This window comes from Mesoplodon mirus, assembly GCF_964341445.2.
Source record: "Mesoplodon mirus genome assembly, chromosome: 2".
Taxonomy (NCBI): Eukaryota; Metazoa; Chordata; class Mammalia; order Artiodactyla; family Ziphiidae; genus Mesoplodon; species Mesoplodon mirus.
This window is the reverse complement of record NC_138977.1, coordinates 48,111,050-48,130,876: the sequence shown is the minus strand read 5'-3', so window position 1 is coordinate 48,130,876 and position 19,827 is coordinate 48,111,050. Positions and strand designations below refer to the sequence as shown.

Below are 19,827 nucleotides of genomic sequence, written 5' to 3'. Positions count from 1 at the left end.
TTTTGTGTACTGACCTACAGCTGTTTTTGGAAGCCTCACCTTTCCTTTGTGTCTCACTGCCAATGGCTTTATCATTTTTGCAGCTAGGCCAGCATTTTAAAAAACTACATTTTTGGGGACTTCCCTGGTGGCGCAGTGGTAGAGAGTCCGCCTGCCGATGCAGGGGACACGGGTTCGTGCCCCGGTCTGGGAAGATCCCACATGCCGCGGAGCGGCTGGGCCCGTGAGCCATGGCCGCTGAGCCTGCGCGTCCGGAGCCTGTGCTCCGCAACGGGAGAGGCCACAACAGTGAGAGGCCCGCGTACCGGAAAAAAAAAAAAAAAAAAAAACAAACTACATTTTTGGAGCTAGTAAGAGATAAGCGGTTTATGTTATTTAAATAATAATGTCTTATAGAGTGTATAGTTTATTAATTTTTAAAAGACAAATTTTATTTATAAGGCTGTTCATTTTTCTTTAGACTCTCTCCTCTAGTACTTACTCAGTTTCTCTCTCTGCTATAGAATTATTTGATTTAAAGATCCTTTTATCCTCATGTGAAGCTTGAAGGACCCAGACTCCAGTTAGGACCATTAGTAAAGCTGATTTTCTATAGCATTATATCAACGAAGATAGAGTTAGTCCCAGTGACTAGCAAAGGCAGTTTCTCAAAGGCATATTTTATTTTGCTGGCAAACAGTGTGATTTTCCTATCTTAATGCCTTACCTATTCTAATGAAAATGAGATATGATAGTTTTTATTTCTAAGCAGTTCTTTTGTCGTTTTAAATTTAGAACTAAAAGTTTCACCATTTAGTGTCTTATATATTAGTTTTATGTCTGTGTCCCAGCTGTTCAGAGATAATGTGTTCTAACGTAATGTCTCCAAAATCAAGTTTTCTGATTAAACTGGATCAATAGATGAACAAAGGAGACTAATACTAATCTCAGATCTTGTTACTCAGTCATGGTTTTAGTAATAATCTAGCAGTTTCTTTAATGACCCATATCTTTGTTTTTCAGATGTTTTGAAGTTATATTATCCTTTCATGTTAATACCCTGATGGGATGATAAAAAATAGCAGGAAAGAAACCCACCAGATTATCTTCCATGGTTACATACTCTTCATGGAATTCAATGGAGCTCAGTGAAGATTTTTTAAAATAGTTTGGCTTAGGGGTGATTAAGTTGTGAAAGGATGCTTAAAGACATAGGAGCTTGGGTGAAATCTGAACTGTCCATGAGTGGGATAAATTAATGATTACTAATAAGTGAGATTTACTATTAAGAAGTGCAATTTGGACCAGAAGAAAAACCCTACCTAATTCGTGTATGGAATATAATCCAAACCTAAATTAGCGTCAAAGGAGAACCCAGGGTTGGATAGTATCCAAGAAGGCTTATCCAGCTCTTCCATTTAATATTACATCATATGCATTTTCTATGTTGCCATTGTTTTTGTTAACATTTTATTGGCTGCATCATATTAAGTCAAGTGACCATTAACTTACCTAACCATCTTGCTGTTGTTTAATGTCTAGTCCTTGAAACATGAAATAATTTACTCTCAGATTCAGGTCATGTTCTTGTAAACATCATACCAGCCAGGTTTGTTCACTTAATGATCTGAACTCTACTTGGGTTTCTATAATTACTTTCATTAAAGAATGTGCCTAGAGCCAAGAGACTATTCAAAGATTCGTAATTCTAAAGTGAGGGCATATTATAGTTTAAAATATATGTTTCCTCTTCCCACTTCAGCTCTTTATCATTAACTCTGCAATGAATATCATCTTGCCTTTGAATAATCCAGTTGTATTGTTGAAAAATAAATTCTTATTAATATTTAAGGGAACATTAAGTAACTTATCCAAGATAACACAATTAATAAATGGTGAAGACAGGATTTGAACCTGCATGATCTATCCAGTGCTTTACTCTACAAGCAATTTATAATTGTTGACATATCTCCCTCTTGCTTTTCCTCTTTCTGAAAACTCTTATTAAATCCTGTAGAACTTTTGTGAATCAAGAAAACTGATTTTGCATATCAATCTTAAAAATTGTCTAGTTAGATTTCCTTAATACAGGGTGTCTCTTAGCCTGGGACTTAATGGATAGAATTTAGGGGATCCCTAAACTTAGATGGGAGGTCACTAACCTCTAATAAACTTAGCATTTTCTTCAATGTTGAATGTTGGCCTCAAATCACAGTAATATTAGTAGTACTTATGATATTGCCAGTGAAAACATAGATATTTTAATAACAGTTGATGCAGAGATCTCAAAACATCATATACACTCACCACTACTTTGGTATTATGGTAGTAATTAGACTTGCCACTAGATCCTTTTATTTAACGCTTTAAAAAAAAGTGATAACAATATTTCAATAAAATTGGTTTCCTTATAAACCTGTGTATTTTATGTTAAACATTTAAAAAAGATTGTTCTGAGAAGATATACATCGGATTCAACAGACTGCCCAAGGGTCCTCATGGTACAAACTTTAGCATATTAGATGTTTTCTGCAAAAATTATGGATGTTTAGGTTGCTACTGATGTTCTAAGTTACAGGTTAGTGTCCTGAAAGAGTTAAGTTACAAAATTGAATAACAGAATCACACATCATTAAAAGAACTTGCTTTACCTTTTTTGACTTATAAAAGTATAATTTCTGATAAAATTACTTCACGGTGTAAGATAGTATCTAGGATGTGAAATTAAATGTTTTTAAAAGGCCATAAACTTAACATTTCTAAGTATTAATTTACTTTAAAAAAACATTCACTTACTTCGAATAGCTCCCAAGTACTACTGATTGGTTGGTTTTATTCCATATGTAATTTTGCCCTGGTTCCCTTGAGTTTCTTTCATTTCTATTGTATAGTTAATTTGAACTCAAAATCTTAAAATTATGCTCTAAGATACAAAGCGATTAAACTATGCTAAGGACTTACAGAGATATTTGAATTGCTAATGACTGTATTTGGCTTTTTCATCTTTATAGATCATAGAACAGTTTATTGCATCTCTAATTAAAGTTGTGGTTGGAAATGAGATTAAAACATAGATGCAGAAGCAAGATGTGAAGTATACAAATTAAATACACTGTTGATCTTGAGCAGATTTTGTTATTTTACTGTTTTGTGAAGGAGTATTTAGATACACAAGAAAAGTAGTGATTTTTTCCCTCCTGTTTGCTACTTTGTTTTAGTTAGTTAAACTAAATTAACTTCATTTAATTCCAGGAATTATAAATTTAATTAAGTCTTGGAACTGTAGAATAGGATGGTTGCAGTTTATTTTCTGGAAAGTAAATAGGTAAATAAGCTCATAGAAACAACACTAAATGTTGATGGCTTTTTAGTCACATATTACTTCTGGTTCTCTGAATATGTCTCCATCTGTTTCTTAACAGAAACTAGGAGAGCCATTTTTACAAATCAGCCAATCAACTCTTAGCCGACCATTCCCATTATATAGATGAGGAAATTGCATGCCTTTGAAAGCAGTTACGTGACTTGTCCAACTTCATTATATCTGCTAAGGGTGAACCAGGGCTGACACTCGGAACTACTGGCTTTGGGTGAGTAATTTGTACTGCATTGTGCTGCCCTACTGCCAACTCTCCTCCCTAGCCCCTTCATTATGATTTATTCTTTCCTAATGAAGCCATATTTAGTGCTAGCCCAGAAATGGAGGGGAGAATAAAGTGCTGAAAGGGAGAGCTCCTTGTTCTGCCTTCTTTGGGGGTGACTTGCAACATTTCTGCCTTTGCAGGAGATGTCACCTGAGCAAGTAATGACAGGGTGCATTGTGTGAAAGATATCTAAGGCGTCAAATTAACTTCACTTTTGATGTGTATTAATGGCAATGTCAGTATATAATTTTTTGACGAAACCACATTTTTAAGAGTAGAAAAACCCCATTAAAGTAATGAAAATTACATATTTAGAATATTTATTGACTTATATTAGTCGACCTATAAGAGTTCTATTGAAAACTATTTTCAAAATTAACATTTTAAAATATAATTTATACCCTTATACATTAAAACGATTTAAATTTTTAATATTAATTTTATATTAACACATTTACATTTTTATGTTAATTATGCGACTGTTAACTTTTAACATATGACACATTCTTGGTACATATACATACAGTTGACCCTTGAACAATGCAGGGGTTTGGGATGCTGACCCTCCAGAGAGTCAGAAATCTTCACAGGTGGCCCTCTGTATTTGCAGTTCTGCCTTCTCAGTTTCAACCAACTGAGAATCGTGTTGTACTAGGGTACCTAGTTAATAAGAAAAATCTATGTATAAGTGGACCCATACAGTTCAAACCCATGTTGTTCAAGGGCAACTGAACTTGAATCACTTTATTAGCCATATCTTCGTTTAATGCCTTGATACTGATAATTTTCTGGAAAAAAACCCCAAACTTAACGCTTAATTTAAAAATTAAATTTGCTGTATTTTCTTGTGAGTTACAAATTACTCTTTTCTTTAGACAGCAGTATTTTTAGTTTTAAAAATACTTTCTCTACAGATGCTAAAGCACCTGGTAAACTCAGAGCAAACTCTTCTAAATTGAACATAGTCTCAGTTCTAGTTTTTTTCATGAAGATGTTTCAGCCTAAATATTTTCACAAGTGCTATTTTCATGTCTCATTTCAAAGTACCTTTCTTTGACAAATATTTAAGATAAAAGTCATCAAATAAGATGTATCTATTTATGATTTTTAAAATATTTTGCCATATTTAGATGCAGTAAAATGATAGGTCTTCTCAATTATGTTCCATTACATTACAAAATATAAATTTATTCAATGAAAAATAGTCATCAAAAGTTCTTCCCACAAATTGGGATATTTTAAATTGGGATTATAGATGTATTTGTTTACTAAGTCTGTCATAAAGTACCACAAACTAGATGGCTTTGTGAAGGAGGGGATACTCCCCTTTTTTTCCTCTTAGTTCTTTTAGCTGGCAATTAAAATGACATAAGCAGATTAACCAGAGAAAACCAAATTTATTAAGTACATAAGGGAATTCACATAAACATGAAGAATTCCAAAGATAGTAAGGCAAGATGAGGTATATATGTTATTCTGGACTAAGAAGAAGAAGGTAAGGGTCTGGGACTTAAAAGAAAAGTAAGGTAATTCACAGGAAGATGAAAAGAGTTAAATGTTCGGTGAACAAACGTTTGCTGGGCCATCTAGAGACAGTGGGACACAGAGGACTTTGATCAAAAACAGGCCTTGCTAGGTTCCTGCTTGTCTACCACACCTAGTTCATACTTTAGAATAGTTACCTGTTGTGATAGCTCCTTCCTGGAACCGGCCTTCTATCTTAAGTTCTTTTAGGCATTTAGGGGGAAGTTCAGAGGTTTCTTCTGGAGTCTATTAGGCCTTGGTTATTTTCAGCTGGAAATAATCTGCATGCCAGAGTGGCACAACTTGGGGCAGCTTGCCCTGAACCCCATCAGTTTATTTTATTTATTTATTTATTTATTTATTTATTTATTTATTTATTTTATTTTTTGGCTGCATTGGGTCTTTGTTGCTGTGCGCGGGCTTTCTCTGGTTGCTGCGAGTGGGGGCTACTCTTTGTTGCGGTGCGTGGGCTTCTCATTGCGGTGGCTTCTCTTGTTGTGGAGCACGGGCTCTAGGCACTACGGGCTCAGTAGTTGTGGCTCGCGACCCCATCAGTTTAAAGCAACAGAAACTTATCCTCACACCCGTGGAGGCTACAAGTCTGAAATCAAGGAATCTGCAGAGCCATGCTCTCCTAGCCTCTTGTTGCTGGCAATCCTTGGTTTTCCTTCGCTTATAGCTGCCTAACCCCAACTCTGCCTCTGTGGTCATATGGCCATCTTGCCTCTGTGTCTTCACGTGGAGTTCTGTCTTCTCTTCTTCTAAGGACAGCAGTCATATTGGATTTATGGTCCCCTCCACTCCAGTATGACTTCATCCTACATCATAATTACATCTGCAAATACCTTATTTCCAAATAAGGTCACAGCCACAGGTACCAGGGATTAGGATTTGAACATATCTTTTTGGGGACACAATTCAACCCACAACAATAGAATTTCAAAATTGCTTGTATATTGTTTGAAGCATCATTGTTTAATTAGCTCAGTACTTCCTTTGTGCTTGAAGGGGTACATTTCTGTTTGTAAGCTTTGGTTTCGGTATTTGCAATTCACTAAAAGTTTCAAATCTGAAGCCCCCCCCCCCACCATGTCTTGGCCTATTTTTTGAATATGTTAACAATTTCAAACATTTTGAACAAAATGCAACACTTTTAGGTCTTTTTGGCTCATTTACAAAATAGATTTTTAAACACTTATTTCTAAAATCTGATGTAGGCAATGAAGAGATAGTACATTCAAGTTTTTGTATTCAATATAAACTTCACAATAGCTTCGTAATTTAGTTATAATAAGTGAGTTTATGTGTACAGTATTTTTTAATTTATCAATTTATGCTTTAGTTGGTAGATTATAGCTTGTTTGCATACAATTATGGATATCTTGCTCCATGACCAGTTTCAAGTACATATGCTTCATAGGTTTCTTTATATTGAAAGTAGCTGACCACCTATCAAGAATACTAGAGTGGGGATTCCTGCTTTGAGAATGATGGGGGCATAAATAAGTGGTTCTTAACTGAGGCTTGGCAGAACCACTTTCTAGATGTTTTTGTTAAACCCTGTGAGTTTTTTTTTTTTTTTTTTTGGCGGTATGCGGGCCTCTCACTGTTGTGGCCTCTCCTGTTGCGGAGCACAGGCTCCGGATGCGCAGGCTCAGCGGCCATGGCTCACGGGCCCAGCTGCTCTGCGGCATGTGGGATCCTCCCGGACCGGGACACGAACCCGCGTCCCTTGCATCGGCAGGCGGACTCTCAACCACTGCGCCACCAGGGAAGCTCAACCCTGTGAGATTTTTAGATCTAGCCTGTAGAGATCCTCAGAAAGTTCCTGGCAGTTCCTTAGCCAGTCTGTCTCATCAACTGTGAGTACTGTTGTGTTCTGTAAAAGAAATTTTGTCAAAGATGAAGGTTTTCTTAAGAGACAAAAGTACAAACTCTAGAGGCAAAGATGGTTTTCACATTAGAGTTAAGAACTTTTCATCAAAAGTAACCATATAATAAGTGAAAACACAAGCCACATACAGGTGATACTTGATACATAGGTATACTTGATACAAGATTCATGTTCAGAATGCATAAATAACTACTACAAATTAGGCACAAGTTAATAATCCATTAGAGAAATGGTCAATGAAGAGGAACAGGCATCCCATAGAAGAGGAACTCCAAATGGCCAATAAACCTATAAGACATCCAACCTCTAGTAATTAGGGAAATGCATAGTAAAACCGCAACAAAATGCCGTTTAGCTAATTGGTTAATTTAAAAACTTTGACAATATCAAGGAAGTAGAGCGATAGAAATTCTTAAACACTACTGGTGGACTTATAAATTAGTGCAACCACTTTGGAAACAGGTTGGCATAAATTGAACACACATAAATGTATCTTATAATATAGCAATTCCATCCCTGGGTGTAAACCTTAGAGAAATATTATAATTTTTTTTTTTTTTTTTTTTTCCTTTTTGCGGTATGCGGGCCTCTCACTGTTGTGGCCTCTCCCGTTGCGGAGCACAGGCTCCGGACGCGCAGGCCCAGCGGCCATGGCTCACGGGCCCAGCCGCTCCGCGGCATATGGGATCCTCCCAGACCGGGGCACGAACCCGTATCCCCTGCATCGGCAGGCGGACTCTCAACCACTGCGCCACCAGGGAGGCCCGAAATATTATAATTTTGCATGTTATTTTATATTTATATCATATGTAAATGTGATATATATCATATATATCATCTATATTATACTTTATCATATATAGTATACATATGTATAATATTACATTATATTAAAAATAATGTATATTATTATATTTTTAATATTTATAGATATAAGCATTAGGTTAAATGATAAAAGAAAGGAATGGAAAGGAAAGCAATGCAATTATAAACCCAAATTTCAGGATTGTGTTTAACTCTATGGGAGAGGATCAGGTTTTGGTAGAGGAGGATTACAAAGACAATTTCAATGACAATGGTAATATCTTTCTTAAACTGGGTGGTAAGTTTGTTAATTTTACTATTATTTTTTCTTTTCATGTGTTTTATAGATATTTTGCATCTACTCACTTTTAATATAATTCAAGATCTGTTTTGATAGCACTTTAAAATGTTCTAAGATAGAAAGACAAATATCCAGAATACTACCTATCTCACCATTTTATTTTGCATATTTATTTTTAATCTTTGGCCATATGCATGCACATTTTAAATTATAATTATGTACCTACAATTTTTCATTTAATTTCTTCACTTAATTTTATGCAATGAGCATTTTCACATATTGCTGTTTTTATAATTATTATTTTCAGTGGCTGCATAGTAATTCCAACAAATTATAATACAATAAACAATTTAACTCCGATAATTCCACAAATATTTGATAAACACAAGGTGCAAAATACTCTTAGGTATTAAGGATGTCGTTGTAAATATAAGCTTCCTGTCCTACGCAGCTTAGAGTATAGTGGGGGAGACTAATTTTAACAAGGACTTAAGATACTACATGAGGGTAAAAGCTGGGTGCTGTGGGCACTCATATAAGAGGCAGATCCCCAGGTTGAAGGGGTCAGAGAACATTTCCCAGAGTGCTTTCCAAGCTGAGACTTGAGGACTGTGTGGGAGTGAAGGAGGAACAGATTTGGTAGGGATGTTAGAGAAGTGAGAAGGAGGATGAAGAGTGTTTTAGGTCGAGAGAATAGTGTATGTGAAGGCCCAGAAGTGAGAACCTAGCACAGGTGATAAATTTAAATGCAGCTATGTGTAGTGTGGGACTTGGTGAGCACAGGGAAGCTAAAGAAAGCTCATGCAGAGGCATGTAAGCTACAGGATGTTTGGATTTGAGTTAAAACTTCCTTTCCTCGGGCCTCCCTGGTGGCGCAGTGGTTGAGAGTCCGCCTGCCGATGCAGGGGATACGGGTTCGTGCCCCGGTCTGGGAGGATCCCATATGCCGCGGAGCGGCTGGGCCCGTGAGCCATGGCCGCTGGGCCTGCGCATCCGGAGCCTGTGCTCCGCAACGGGAGAGGCCACAACAGTGAGAGGCCCGCATACCGCAAAAAGAAAAAAAAAAAAAAAAAAAAAAAAAACTTCCTTTCCTCAGTTTTTCATGTCAAAAATTTGGGAGTCATATTTGACTTCTTTTTCTCACACCCTATACCCAATCTCAGTAAATTCCAGTGGCTCCACCCTTCAAATAGATTCAGAATCAGACTACTTAGCATCTCCACTGCTACCCCCCTTGCCCAAGCCACCCTCATCTCTTGCCTAGGATACCACACTAGCCTCTTAACTGGTGTCCCCACTTGCCCCTTCCTCCCATAGAGTCTCTCCTCCACATTTTAACCAGTTATCACTGAATAATGAAAATCAGGTCAAAATTTCTAAATGGCTTTCTTTCTTGTAATAAAAGCCAACATCCTTCTGAATGCCTGTAGGACCCTATGTGATCTGATGTCACACTACTTCTCTGACTTCATGTCCTGTTCTGGTCCATTTGTTCTTTCTACTGTAGCCACTGGCCTTCTTTCTATTCATCAAACATACCAGGCACATTCTTGCCTAACGTCCTTTGTACTTGCGGTGTATTTTCCTTAGCCTAAATTCTTTTCTCCAGATAACCACATAACATATTCCTTCATTTCCTTAATTTATGCTCAGATGTTACCCGATTAATCAGAGAAGTGACACCTTAACCAACCTATGTAAAATGGTAACTCTGGCCTCCAGATGTGCCTTTTTTTGGTCCATGTTTCACACATGATATGTTAAATATCATAGAATAGTGACTGACACATAAATGGTTTTCAATATGTATTTATTAAATTAATAAAAACTTGACATGTAGTGCAGTTTTAACAAGGGAACTGATATGATTCCATTTGGAAAATCACTCTGGCTGCAGTGTGGAAAATGGACTGGTAGAGATTAAGACTTGATCCAGGATGAATTCTTAGGAGTTGTGTGCTTCTGTGGCTGAACATTCGAGTGGTTGCTGATATGTAACATTTTTCAACAATATGCATGTTGAGAAAAACCTCATTTCTTTATTTACTGAAGTCTATATGAGCTATTAATGTGTGTGTTTACCATTTATTCCAGCATATGGACTGATACAGGCATTCTCCAATTGGGCCTCCACTAAGTCCGGGTTGCTTCATTTATCCTTATATTGTGCCTCCCATAGAGCCAGGCTTGCTGAGGCTCTGCAGTGACTGAGGGAATCAGTGGGATGGGCCAGCTGCTACTGAAAATGCTTTAAATCCCTATTCATAATTGGGTGGCAGTCTTTTGGGTGTTTACCCATAAACACCAACTAGGCCAGGCCATATCATGTCAGCTATAATTAGCAAGCTGAATTAGCACATCGGTACTATAATGTAAAGCCCTGTCACCTCAGACCCCAACAAAAAATGTGCAGTCAGGTTTAATCTGTAGGTAGATTGTCTTTTTGGAAGTCAGGAATCAGTTTATGCCATTGTCATCTGACATTCTCAGGGTCACACAGCTTTGTAGTGTCTAGGCCATAATTATCCTGGATTATGTTCAGTTGTTCACAGTAACCTATGACTAAATCATTGTGTTTAACAGAGAATCAGCTAATAAAACATGTAAGCAGCTGCATTGCTATTCATATGCTATAGAATGCAACATGGAGCTCAGATGGTTTTATATTTTAAAATCCAAATGTATGTTCTTTACTATAAGAGTGACTTCTAGTCTATTAGCAGATAAACTTGCTTCTATAGCAGAGTATTTTACCTATCTGAATATTGCTGACACAATTTAAGTTTTGGAAAGTATTTTTTTTTTTACTACCTGAAATTGTTTGCCATATCTGCAGCCCTTAGTACTTGTTAACATAGGAGGTCCTTGTTTTCTTAGTATTAAAAGTCCACTTAAATGAATCAATAACAAATGAGCAACAGGAATTCAAAGCAGATAGTGAAAACAGTTCATTACTTAATCCTGAAAAATAAAATTTAAACTCAAAAGTGAATGTATTTTATCTTAACTTGATTTAGTCTAATAATTATGTACTAATTATTAGAATGTACAAAGACACAAATTACAAAATCTTACTCAAGAAATGCTAGATAACCTGAAGAGCCCTCTTTGTATTAAAAAATTTAAATTTGGAGTTTTAAACCTCACCACAAAGAAAGCTCCAGGACCAGATGGCTTCACAAGTGAATTCTACCAAACATTTAAGGAAGAAATAATACCGATTCTATACAAACTCTTCCGGAAATGTGAAGAGGATGGGATATTTCCTAACTCATTCTATGAGGGCAGTAACCATATACCAAAACCATACAAAGACAGTACAAGGAAAGAAAACTACAAATATCTGCCATGTACATAGCTGCAAAAAAATTTTTTAAAAATTGATGAAATCCACAATATCTGGAAAGGATATGTGGGAGGTTTATCCCAGGAGTGCAAGGTTGGTTTAACATTTGAAAATTAATGTTATTTACCATATTAAGAGACTAAAACCCAAAAAACCATTTGATCATATGATAATCTCAGTAGACACAGAAAAAGCATTCAGCAGTATCCTGATATAAAGTCTCTTCAAACTAAGATAGAACTAAGCCATAAAACTAAATGCATAACCTAAACCCGTAAAACTTCTAGAAGGAAACTTGGGAGAAAACCTTTGTTACCTTGAGTTAAGCAAATATTTCTTATGCACAATACCACAAGCATGATCCATAAAAGGAAAATTGATTAAAATACATCAAAATTGAGAACTTATCATACAAAGACACAGTTAAGAGAATGAAAAGGCAAAGCATAGACTTGGAGAAAGTATTTCAAATTATCTATCTGATAAAGGACTTGAATCTAGGATATATGAAGAACTCTCAAAACTCAATAAGGAAATGACCTATTAAACAAAGGGCAAAAAATTAAGTTACACAATTCACCAAAGAAGATAGGCATATGAAAAAAATATGCACATAAAAAAATGCTCAACATCACTATTCATTAGGGGAATGCAAATTAAAAGCACAGTCAGATACTATCATATATCCACTAGAATATCTACAATTTAAAAGACCGACCATATCAAGTGATAGCAAGTATGTGGAACAACTGGAACTCACATATACTTCTTGCAGAAATGTAGAATGGTACAACCACTTTGGAAAACGGATTGACAGTTTCTTACATATTTAAACATATACCATATGATCCAGCCATTCTAGTCCTAGATATTTGCTCAAGACATGAAAGTATATGTGCATACAATGACTTGTACGTGAATGAGTGTAGCAGCTTTATTTGTCATGACTAAAAACTGGAAACAACACACCTATATCCATCAACAATTAAATGGATATACACAATTTGATATATCCTTACAATGGAAAACTTCTCAGCAATAAAAGGAGAGCACTATTGATACATACAACAGCATGAACGAATTTTCATTATGCTAAGTGAAAGTAGCTAGATGAAAAGGAGCATGTAGTGCGTGATTCCATTTTTATAAAACTCGTGATAATACAAACTAATATATAGTGACAGAAAGCAGATCAGTGTTGTCTGGAGGCATGGCAGGGACAGAATGGTGAGATTACAAAGGGTTACCAGGAAACTTTTGAGGGTGATGGATATGTTCATTTTCTTGATTGTGGTGATGGTTTCTCAGACATACACATATACTAAAACATCAAACTTTACACTTTAAATATATGCAGCTCATTGTATATCAATTATACTGTAATAAGACTATTACAAAATTAAGACAGTGGAGCAAGATTGATACATTGCATTTACCATGACCTTCCATGTCTTGAAAGTGGAAAGTAGACAAAATTAGAATCAAAAGTAGAGTTTACTTATAATTGTATTATCTAACCAATGTATATTTGCTCAGTTAATTGTTTACCCATGGTTATGATTATTATTGAAACATACTTTTGTGTTGAACTGAAGAAGTGGTTTTCAAACACGATCATGCGCAAGAATACCTGTGGGGACCTGTTAGATGTGCAGATCCCCAGGCGCTCTCCCCTCTCCCAGGGATTCCAAATCATGGGTGTGGTCTTGGGGTCTAGGAATATGCAAGTTCAGTAAGGTTCCCAGGCAATTTTGACGTATGTATCCATAGACCATATTTCAGAATCACTTCTTAGCAGAACATTGTTTACATCAAAATTGTTTGAATCCGGTTGAACTCTGTGGACCACTGGTGCCAGGTTGATATGGAATATTCTTGATCTGGTCTATGTGTGTGTACATCAACCTATTAGAGAGGGGGGTTGACTTATTTGGAAGGGGCAGCAAGTTTGCATTTTGTTTGTGCTGGCTGATATTCATGATGACTGCTCTCACTAGAACATAGAAAATGTACAGGTGCTTGAAAAAATTAAGTTGCTATATGGTTTTTCTTTCCTCCTTTTCTTCTCCTTCACAATATTCATTGACTTGCTTTTGATATTTTGGGTAATATTTATGTGCTATAGATCATGCTTTCACCAGGCTTTTCAATAGTGAAAGGACAGGGGCCCCAGGAAGAAGGAACCATCTTTTACTTTATCAGGTACCTTTAAAAACTAAACATGCAGTAGGAGCAACATTAATTCACCACTTTTAAGTTTGAGATCATGGAGAGCAGGAAAACTTTCCCATAAGGCATTTTTTGTGCCTTTCCAGAGATAGATTTATGTCATCTATCAAAGTATAGTATTTCTTACCTACTTAAGCACTTTAAAACTGCCAGGAAGTAATGTTTTGTGCAGTTTTTCTATTAGAAATGATGCCATGGTGTGGGTGTTTGGGTAGGGGGGCAACTGAACCTTACTGGCCTGGTCCCCACAGTAATCAATGACAAGCTTGGCAAGACTGGCAGCTGTCATCACAGTTGTCCTTGTCCTGGAGCTGTGGGATAAAATTTTTCCTTGAGTAAGTGAGAAGAGTTGTGTAGTACAGAGCTCATGACTTCAGGGGCTTGTACAGGATATTCTATTAAGAGTGAAGATTTTGCCTTTGGGTCAAAAGTCTATGGGGCCACATATATACACCATGGCCTGGAGCTTTGAAGGTGGGTGCTAGTTTTAACTAGACTGTGCTGATCTGTCTCTTCTGAAAAAAATAGCAGAGCTTTTAATACAGTCAATATTATAGAGCCAATATTCTAGAACTTTAGTATGTGGTTTGATAATTGAAATATATATATGTAAAAGTTATGTATACTATAGATAGACTGTAATGCAGAACTAAAAAGCAGAGTTGGACTCCTTTAAAAAATTATAAATATATTTTTGAACCTGAATAATGAGTGTCAAATATACCTGAAAGAAATCAAATTTTGGTTGCTCACTTGGGGAATCATAAATGTTTTGTTCACTCTTGTACTTTAAATTTATGTGGTTGAATATTCCTTATTGCCTTTTTAGTACTATGTTTATTCCTTTGTTTTCCACAGACATGACGCAGTTATTATCTCAGGAACTGAAATGGCCAAACAAATCCAGAAAGAAATACAGCGAGGTGTGGAATCTTGGATTTCTCTTGGGAATGGAAGACCTCACCTCAGTATCATTTTAGTGGGTGATAACCCAGCAAGCCACACATATGTCAGGAAGAAGATCAAAGCCGCTGCTGCTGTAGGTGGGGACGTGTTTTAGTTGTATTTGTTAATAGATAACGTTTTCTGGTTTTAATTCAAAATGTGATAATTATGAATGATAACTGTCAACTAAGTGCTATTTGAATGACATGTATTATTATTATTATTAATTATTATTATAGATTATTTAGTTACCAAAGTTTATATTCATTTCTTACTCTTTTTCTTCAAATTTCTTATTGAATCAATTCAGTGTGATTTCAGACCCTATGATGAGATGTGAGAGCAACATGTTACATTTAAAGGGCCTGTTTTTTTGCTTTAATCACATGATAAACCTGACTAGTTCACTCTGCCGAACTTGGCCTAATAGTGGTGGTGGTAGTATCGGTATTCTTACTCTCTTCAAATCCACTAACAGTAGCTTATCACAGATGAGCGCAAGTTGCTAAATGGGTCACTGGGCCAAAGAATGCATGTGAATCACGAGAAAGCATCTGTGCTGTTTGAAAATTCCCTCCTGTTGGTGCTTTGAACATCATCTTTGTAGAAGGGCCTTTTCTTCCAGTGGGATAGGAGCAGAGGGAACCAATCACACACTGTGTAAGACACCATCAATGAAAAAACACATCTTTGTTAAAGTGACTTTCTGTACTTGTTTTTCTTCCAGGTATCTGTAGTGAGATCATTCTAAAACCTAAGGATGTTTCTCAGGAAGAACTTTTGGATATAACCAATCAATTGAACATGGACCCAAGAGTCAGTGGTATATTAGTTCAGTTGCCACTACCAGGTACATAATGCTCTTCTATATGTCTGGTTTGGTTAGGAGCAAGGACATCTTTCAACAGTATATCATGACACTGCAAATAATTTATAAAATATGTTCAGAAGGGGACTAGCTATTATATTAGCATGCAATAGGTGGCAATTTCTGAATGACGTTTACAATGACTGAAAATTGGGAAAGAAAAATTTAGGCTTTGGCAATACTTCCAGTTCTTATTTTACACAATAGTGCAAAACCATGAAAATGACTAAGTTGAAACTGGATGAAGCAAATCAATAAGTGAATAACAATTGTTCTGTGACCTTTAAAATGTTTTCTCAAAACACTAAAAACTCTCTTACTGTGGTTTATAAATGTATAAGGAAATGAAAAATAGTAAAATTAATATTTATTCAGTACACTGTAATTTAAAACATTAGAAACATTGAGAATTAAAGTATTTTATTTCATTGCCAAAATCTTGTCAAGAGGAGTTTGAACAGTTACTTGCCTTCTTCTCATCATACGACTTATTATATGGAGCAAGCATCTTTTCTATGCCTTGGTGAATTGAACTGTCAAATTCTTTTTAAGTTTGGATCAACTTCCATTTTGTCCTTTGTCCTTTCAAAGTCATGAGATATCTCTGAGAGTTTCTTCAATGTGAAGTTTTGTTCTGGTGTCACTTCCTCTGGGGCGTTGTCATCCTTTTTGTCACAATCACATTCCTCATTTATTTTGATCAGTTTGCCTTCACTAAGTTCATATGGCTGCATAGCTACATTGCTCCAAAGGGCATGGTGTCAACATTCCAGGGTCATCCCCTATTTCTTGTACAACCCATTTACATTTAGTTAGAATCCTGTTGAAGCGACTTTATCTTGTTTTTTTACATTCATGGCTCTTACCTTCTTGCTGGCCTAGGTCTCTTCTATCCTTGCTTTGCTGTCACCATCTTCAGATCTTCTATTCACATCCAATTTCATTTCCAGCATCATCACGTTTTATTTCTTTGTTGCACCTTCATCTTTATGGGCTAATAGCCTCTTCTGATTACTCACTTTTGTGAAATGTCAAGGGAGTTTATCACAGGAACACAAGGAAGCAACATGATTTGCTGTCTATGTTTGAACTGAATAACAGATGTGCGGTGACCAAGCACTGACAGACTTTGAAAGAAGTGACATGTTAGTCACTGATCATGATGCGCATCTGTTATTTACGTAGTGATTTTTGGACCAAAGAGCTAGCGGCCCTTATATAATCAGTCACAGTTAATATGCCATGATAACTGAAATTTGAACTGTGTTGTTGGAAGGCTGCTGTTATTTGACTAAATTGTGGCTCTGAAATTTGTACATATTTCAATGAGCAAGGCAAGGACTGCCTGAATATTATAGATTACAGTAGTTTTGTTCAGTTTTGAGTTCTGTAAGTTCTGACTTGCAGAAAGTAAAGCTGTATGATGCTATCACCTGGGATCTTTGTATGGTATTCATTTTTAATTTATCCAATGATATAACTTCATATCTTAGTATATGTTATAACATTTATGCTGTTTAAATTACACCCAAAATTCACATTTCTAATTCTTTTCCTCCAATATGGCTGCATTTAAAAAAATCAGAAAGTTGGAAAGGATGTTAGAAGTTATCAAGGTTCCCCTCAAAATGCTTCTGACAGATAATACTATAGATTCATTATGTTAAAATTAGCATAGTGATTTATCCCTTACTTTTATAACTACGAAACAAATTCAACACATATAGCACACTTATTTGATATCATAGGAAATTAAGGTCTAGAAAATATCAGGGGTATATATATATATATATATATATATATTTTTTATTAGTTTCTGCTTTATAACAAAGTGAATCAGTCATACATATACATCTGTTCCCACATCCCTTCCCTCATGCATCTCCCTCCCTCCCACCCTCCCCATCCCACCCCTCCAGGCGGTCACAAAGCACCGAGCTGATCTCCCTTTGCTCTGCGGCTGCTTCCCACTATCTATCTACCTTACGTTTGGTAGTGTATATATGTCCATGCCTCTCTTTCGCTTTGTCACAGCTTACCCTTCCCCCTCCCCATATCCTCAAGTCCATTCTCAAGTAGGTCTGTGTTCTTGCTTTGCATGAGCCAAACAACTGGGTTTAAACCCAATGTCAAAAATTTTGGGGCAGATTTGTGATGTTAATATACCCCTGTCAAAACAGGGGTATATTAACATCACAAATCTGCCCCCAAATTTTTGACATTGGGTTTAAACCCAGTTGTTTGGCTCATGCAAAGCAAGAATCTTTTTTTTTTTTTTTGTACTGTTTGCCAAGCAATCTTCTTGTGGTGTGCAGTTTTTTAATTTCCCCCAGTTATATTTGTATTACATTCAAATCATTAAAGAAAACATATCACATTTCCAAATATCTAGTTTGTCTTCAAAAATTAAATTCATGTCTGTAGAAATTTTACCCCTTTATGGGCAATATTCCTTTTTGTTAAATTTATTAGCAGTTTGCCACTAGATGGCACTAGTGATCTGTCTGTACTAAAATAAATTGAGTCCTGTGTTCATGTTAGAAGGTGAGAAGCCTAGAGCCAAAGGAAAGATAACAAATATTTGGATGCTTTGAGGAAGGGCAATTTTCTATCTAGCTGAAAAGCCAATAATATACAAAATAACAGTGACTAAAATGTGTTACGTTAAGCATGTATTATGTCTTAGGCACTTCACATTTATTGATTCGTTGGATCCTCACAATAACCCAATGGTGGTGGAGCTATTATTATGTACATCTTACTGATTATGGATTTAAGGTACAGAGAGGTTAGGTAACTTCCTCTAAGATCACAGAGCTGGTAATTGAGCTGGGATCTGAATCCATGCAGACTGGTCCCTCATGCCATTACCGTTATGTTACCACCCTCACCAGCATACCGTGTTAGCTAGTGAGTAATCTGTGCTTACTAGGTGACAGGTATTCTTTTATATGGATGATTTTATTTAATCCTCAAAACAGCCTTATGAGTAAGAATTACTTTCTTCATTTTACAGATCAGGAGACTCTATATTACTTAACCTACATTATACTGGAACATATAGCTTGTTGGTTATTAGAAAAAGTTGGATAAAGTAGGAAATCATAAAACAATGCATTTTACCTTAAACATTGTATTATGACATAAAATATTTATATATTAATTCATCAATCTTTTGATGTAAGTTGTTGGGGAGGAAAGTTTCCTCTTCCCTTCTAGGTTCTTCTGGCTGGTGACCTGAGATGGATTCAGAGGAGAAAAACAAACAAAGTTTAATAACATGTGTATTTGGGAGAGACCCAGGAAAACTGAGTAGCTCGCCAGAGTGGCTGAAGCTTTCACCTTAAATACGATCTTCAGCTAAAGACAAAAGAAGATGTTGGGCATAGTGGTTTGGGACTTCAAAGGGGAGGAAAGCAATTCACCTGGAGATGCAAAAGCAGATGTTTGCTGGGCCATGCAGGGGCAATGGGACAGAGAGTGGACTTTGATGTCTAGGCGCTGCTGTGTTTCCCCCAACACAACTAGTCCATTTTCTTTGCAGATATTTCTGGAGATACCTCTATTCTGGAAATAAGTCCTTTATCTAAATTCTTTAGGCAGCTAATGGGGAGGTAAAAACACAGACTTACTGAGTCTTCTGTTTCTTAAAAATATTCAGACTAAAATAATCCTCATGCCAAAGAGACATTTTGGGGTGGCAAATTGTGCTTCCCTACAAGATCCAAGTCTCTATGGAACCTACTGTTTGGAATTTTGTGTTATCTTCTGGCATTAATAATACCTATGAATCACTGCCTATAATTTTCAGTTTGAGATAAAACTAAGTGAAAATTCATCTATATTTTTAAAGTGTCTCCCAGTGTTCATGGTTGTCTTGTCCTTATCTAAGTCATTGCTAATTCTTTTTAATTCTCGAGTCTTTTGAGAACATTCAACTTAGTCTTCATAGACATAACAACTGTTTGTTTGTACTGTTTTAATTAAATCACATAATTTACTGTGAAAGAACTGGCAAAACAGGTTGAGAAATACACACACTTGTCTCTTGATTATCACGAAACTCTACTGGTAGGTGCAGGAGTAGTTTATTAACTACATTCTGATATTCTTTCAGCAAGCCCTGGGCATCAACCTGCATGCTTTAAGAAGACGTGGAACTCATTAGTCATTTTGATAGGTTGTGTTGGGGAAGGGCAAATTTCCCCTCTATCTCTCTTGAGTTGTGTGACTGGACTACTACACAAGACAGATAAACAGGAGAAAAAGAAACAAACTTTAACTTATGCATAT

The 19,827-nt window shown here is 36.2% G+C and overlaps 1 protein-coding gene across 3 annotated transcripts in view; it reads left to right on the top strand.

Annotated features, from left to right (window-relative positions):
* Window positions 1-19,827, top strand: part of MTHFD2L (methylenetetrahydrofolate dehydrogenase (NADP+ dependent) 2 like) — a 137,184-nt gene that overhangs the window by 3,122 nt on the left and 114,235 nt on the right. For 2 of the 3 annotated variants that reach the window (XM_082602905.1, XM_082602906.1), the window contains exons 2-3: window positions 14,580-14,764; window positions 15,394-15,516. In XM_082602905.1, coding sequence (XP_082459031.1) covers window positions 14,580-14,764; window positions 15,394-15,516 — 308 coding nt within the window. Of the gene's footprint in view, window positions 1-3,401; window positions 3,565-14,579; window positions 14,765-15,393; window positions 15,517-19,827 lie in introns of those variants that run through there. The other variant, XM_082602908.1, reaches the window with a different exon arrangement.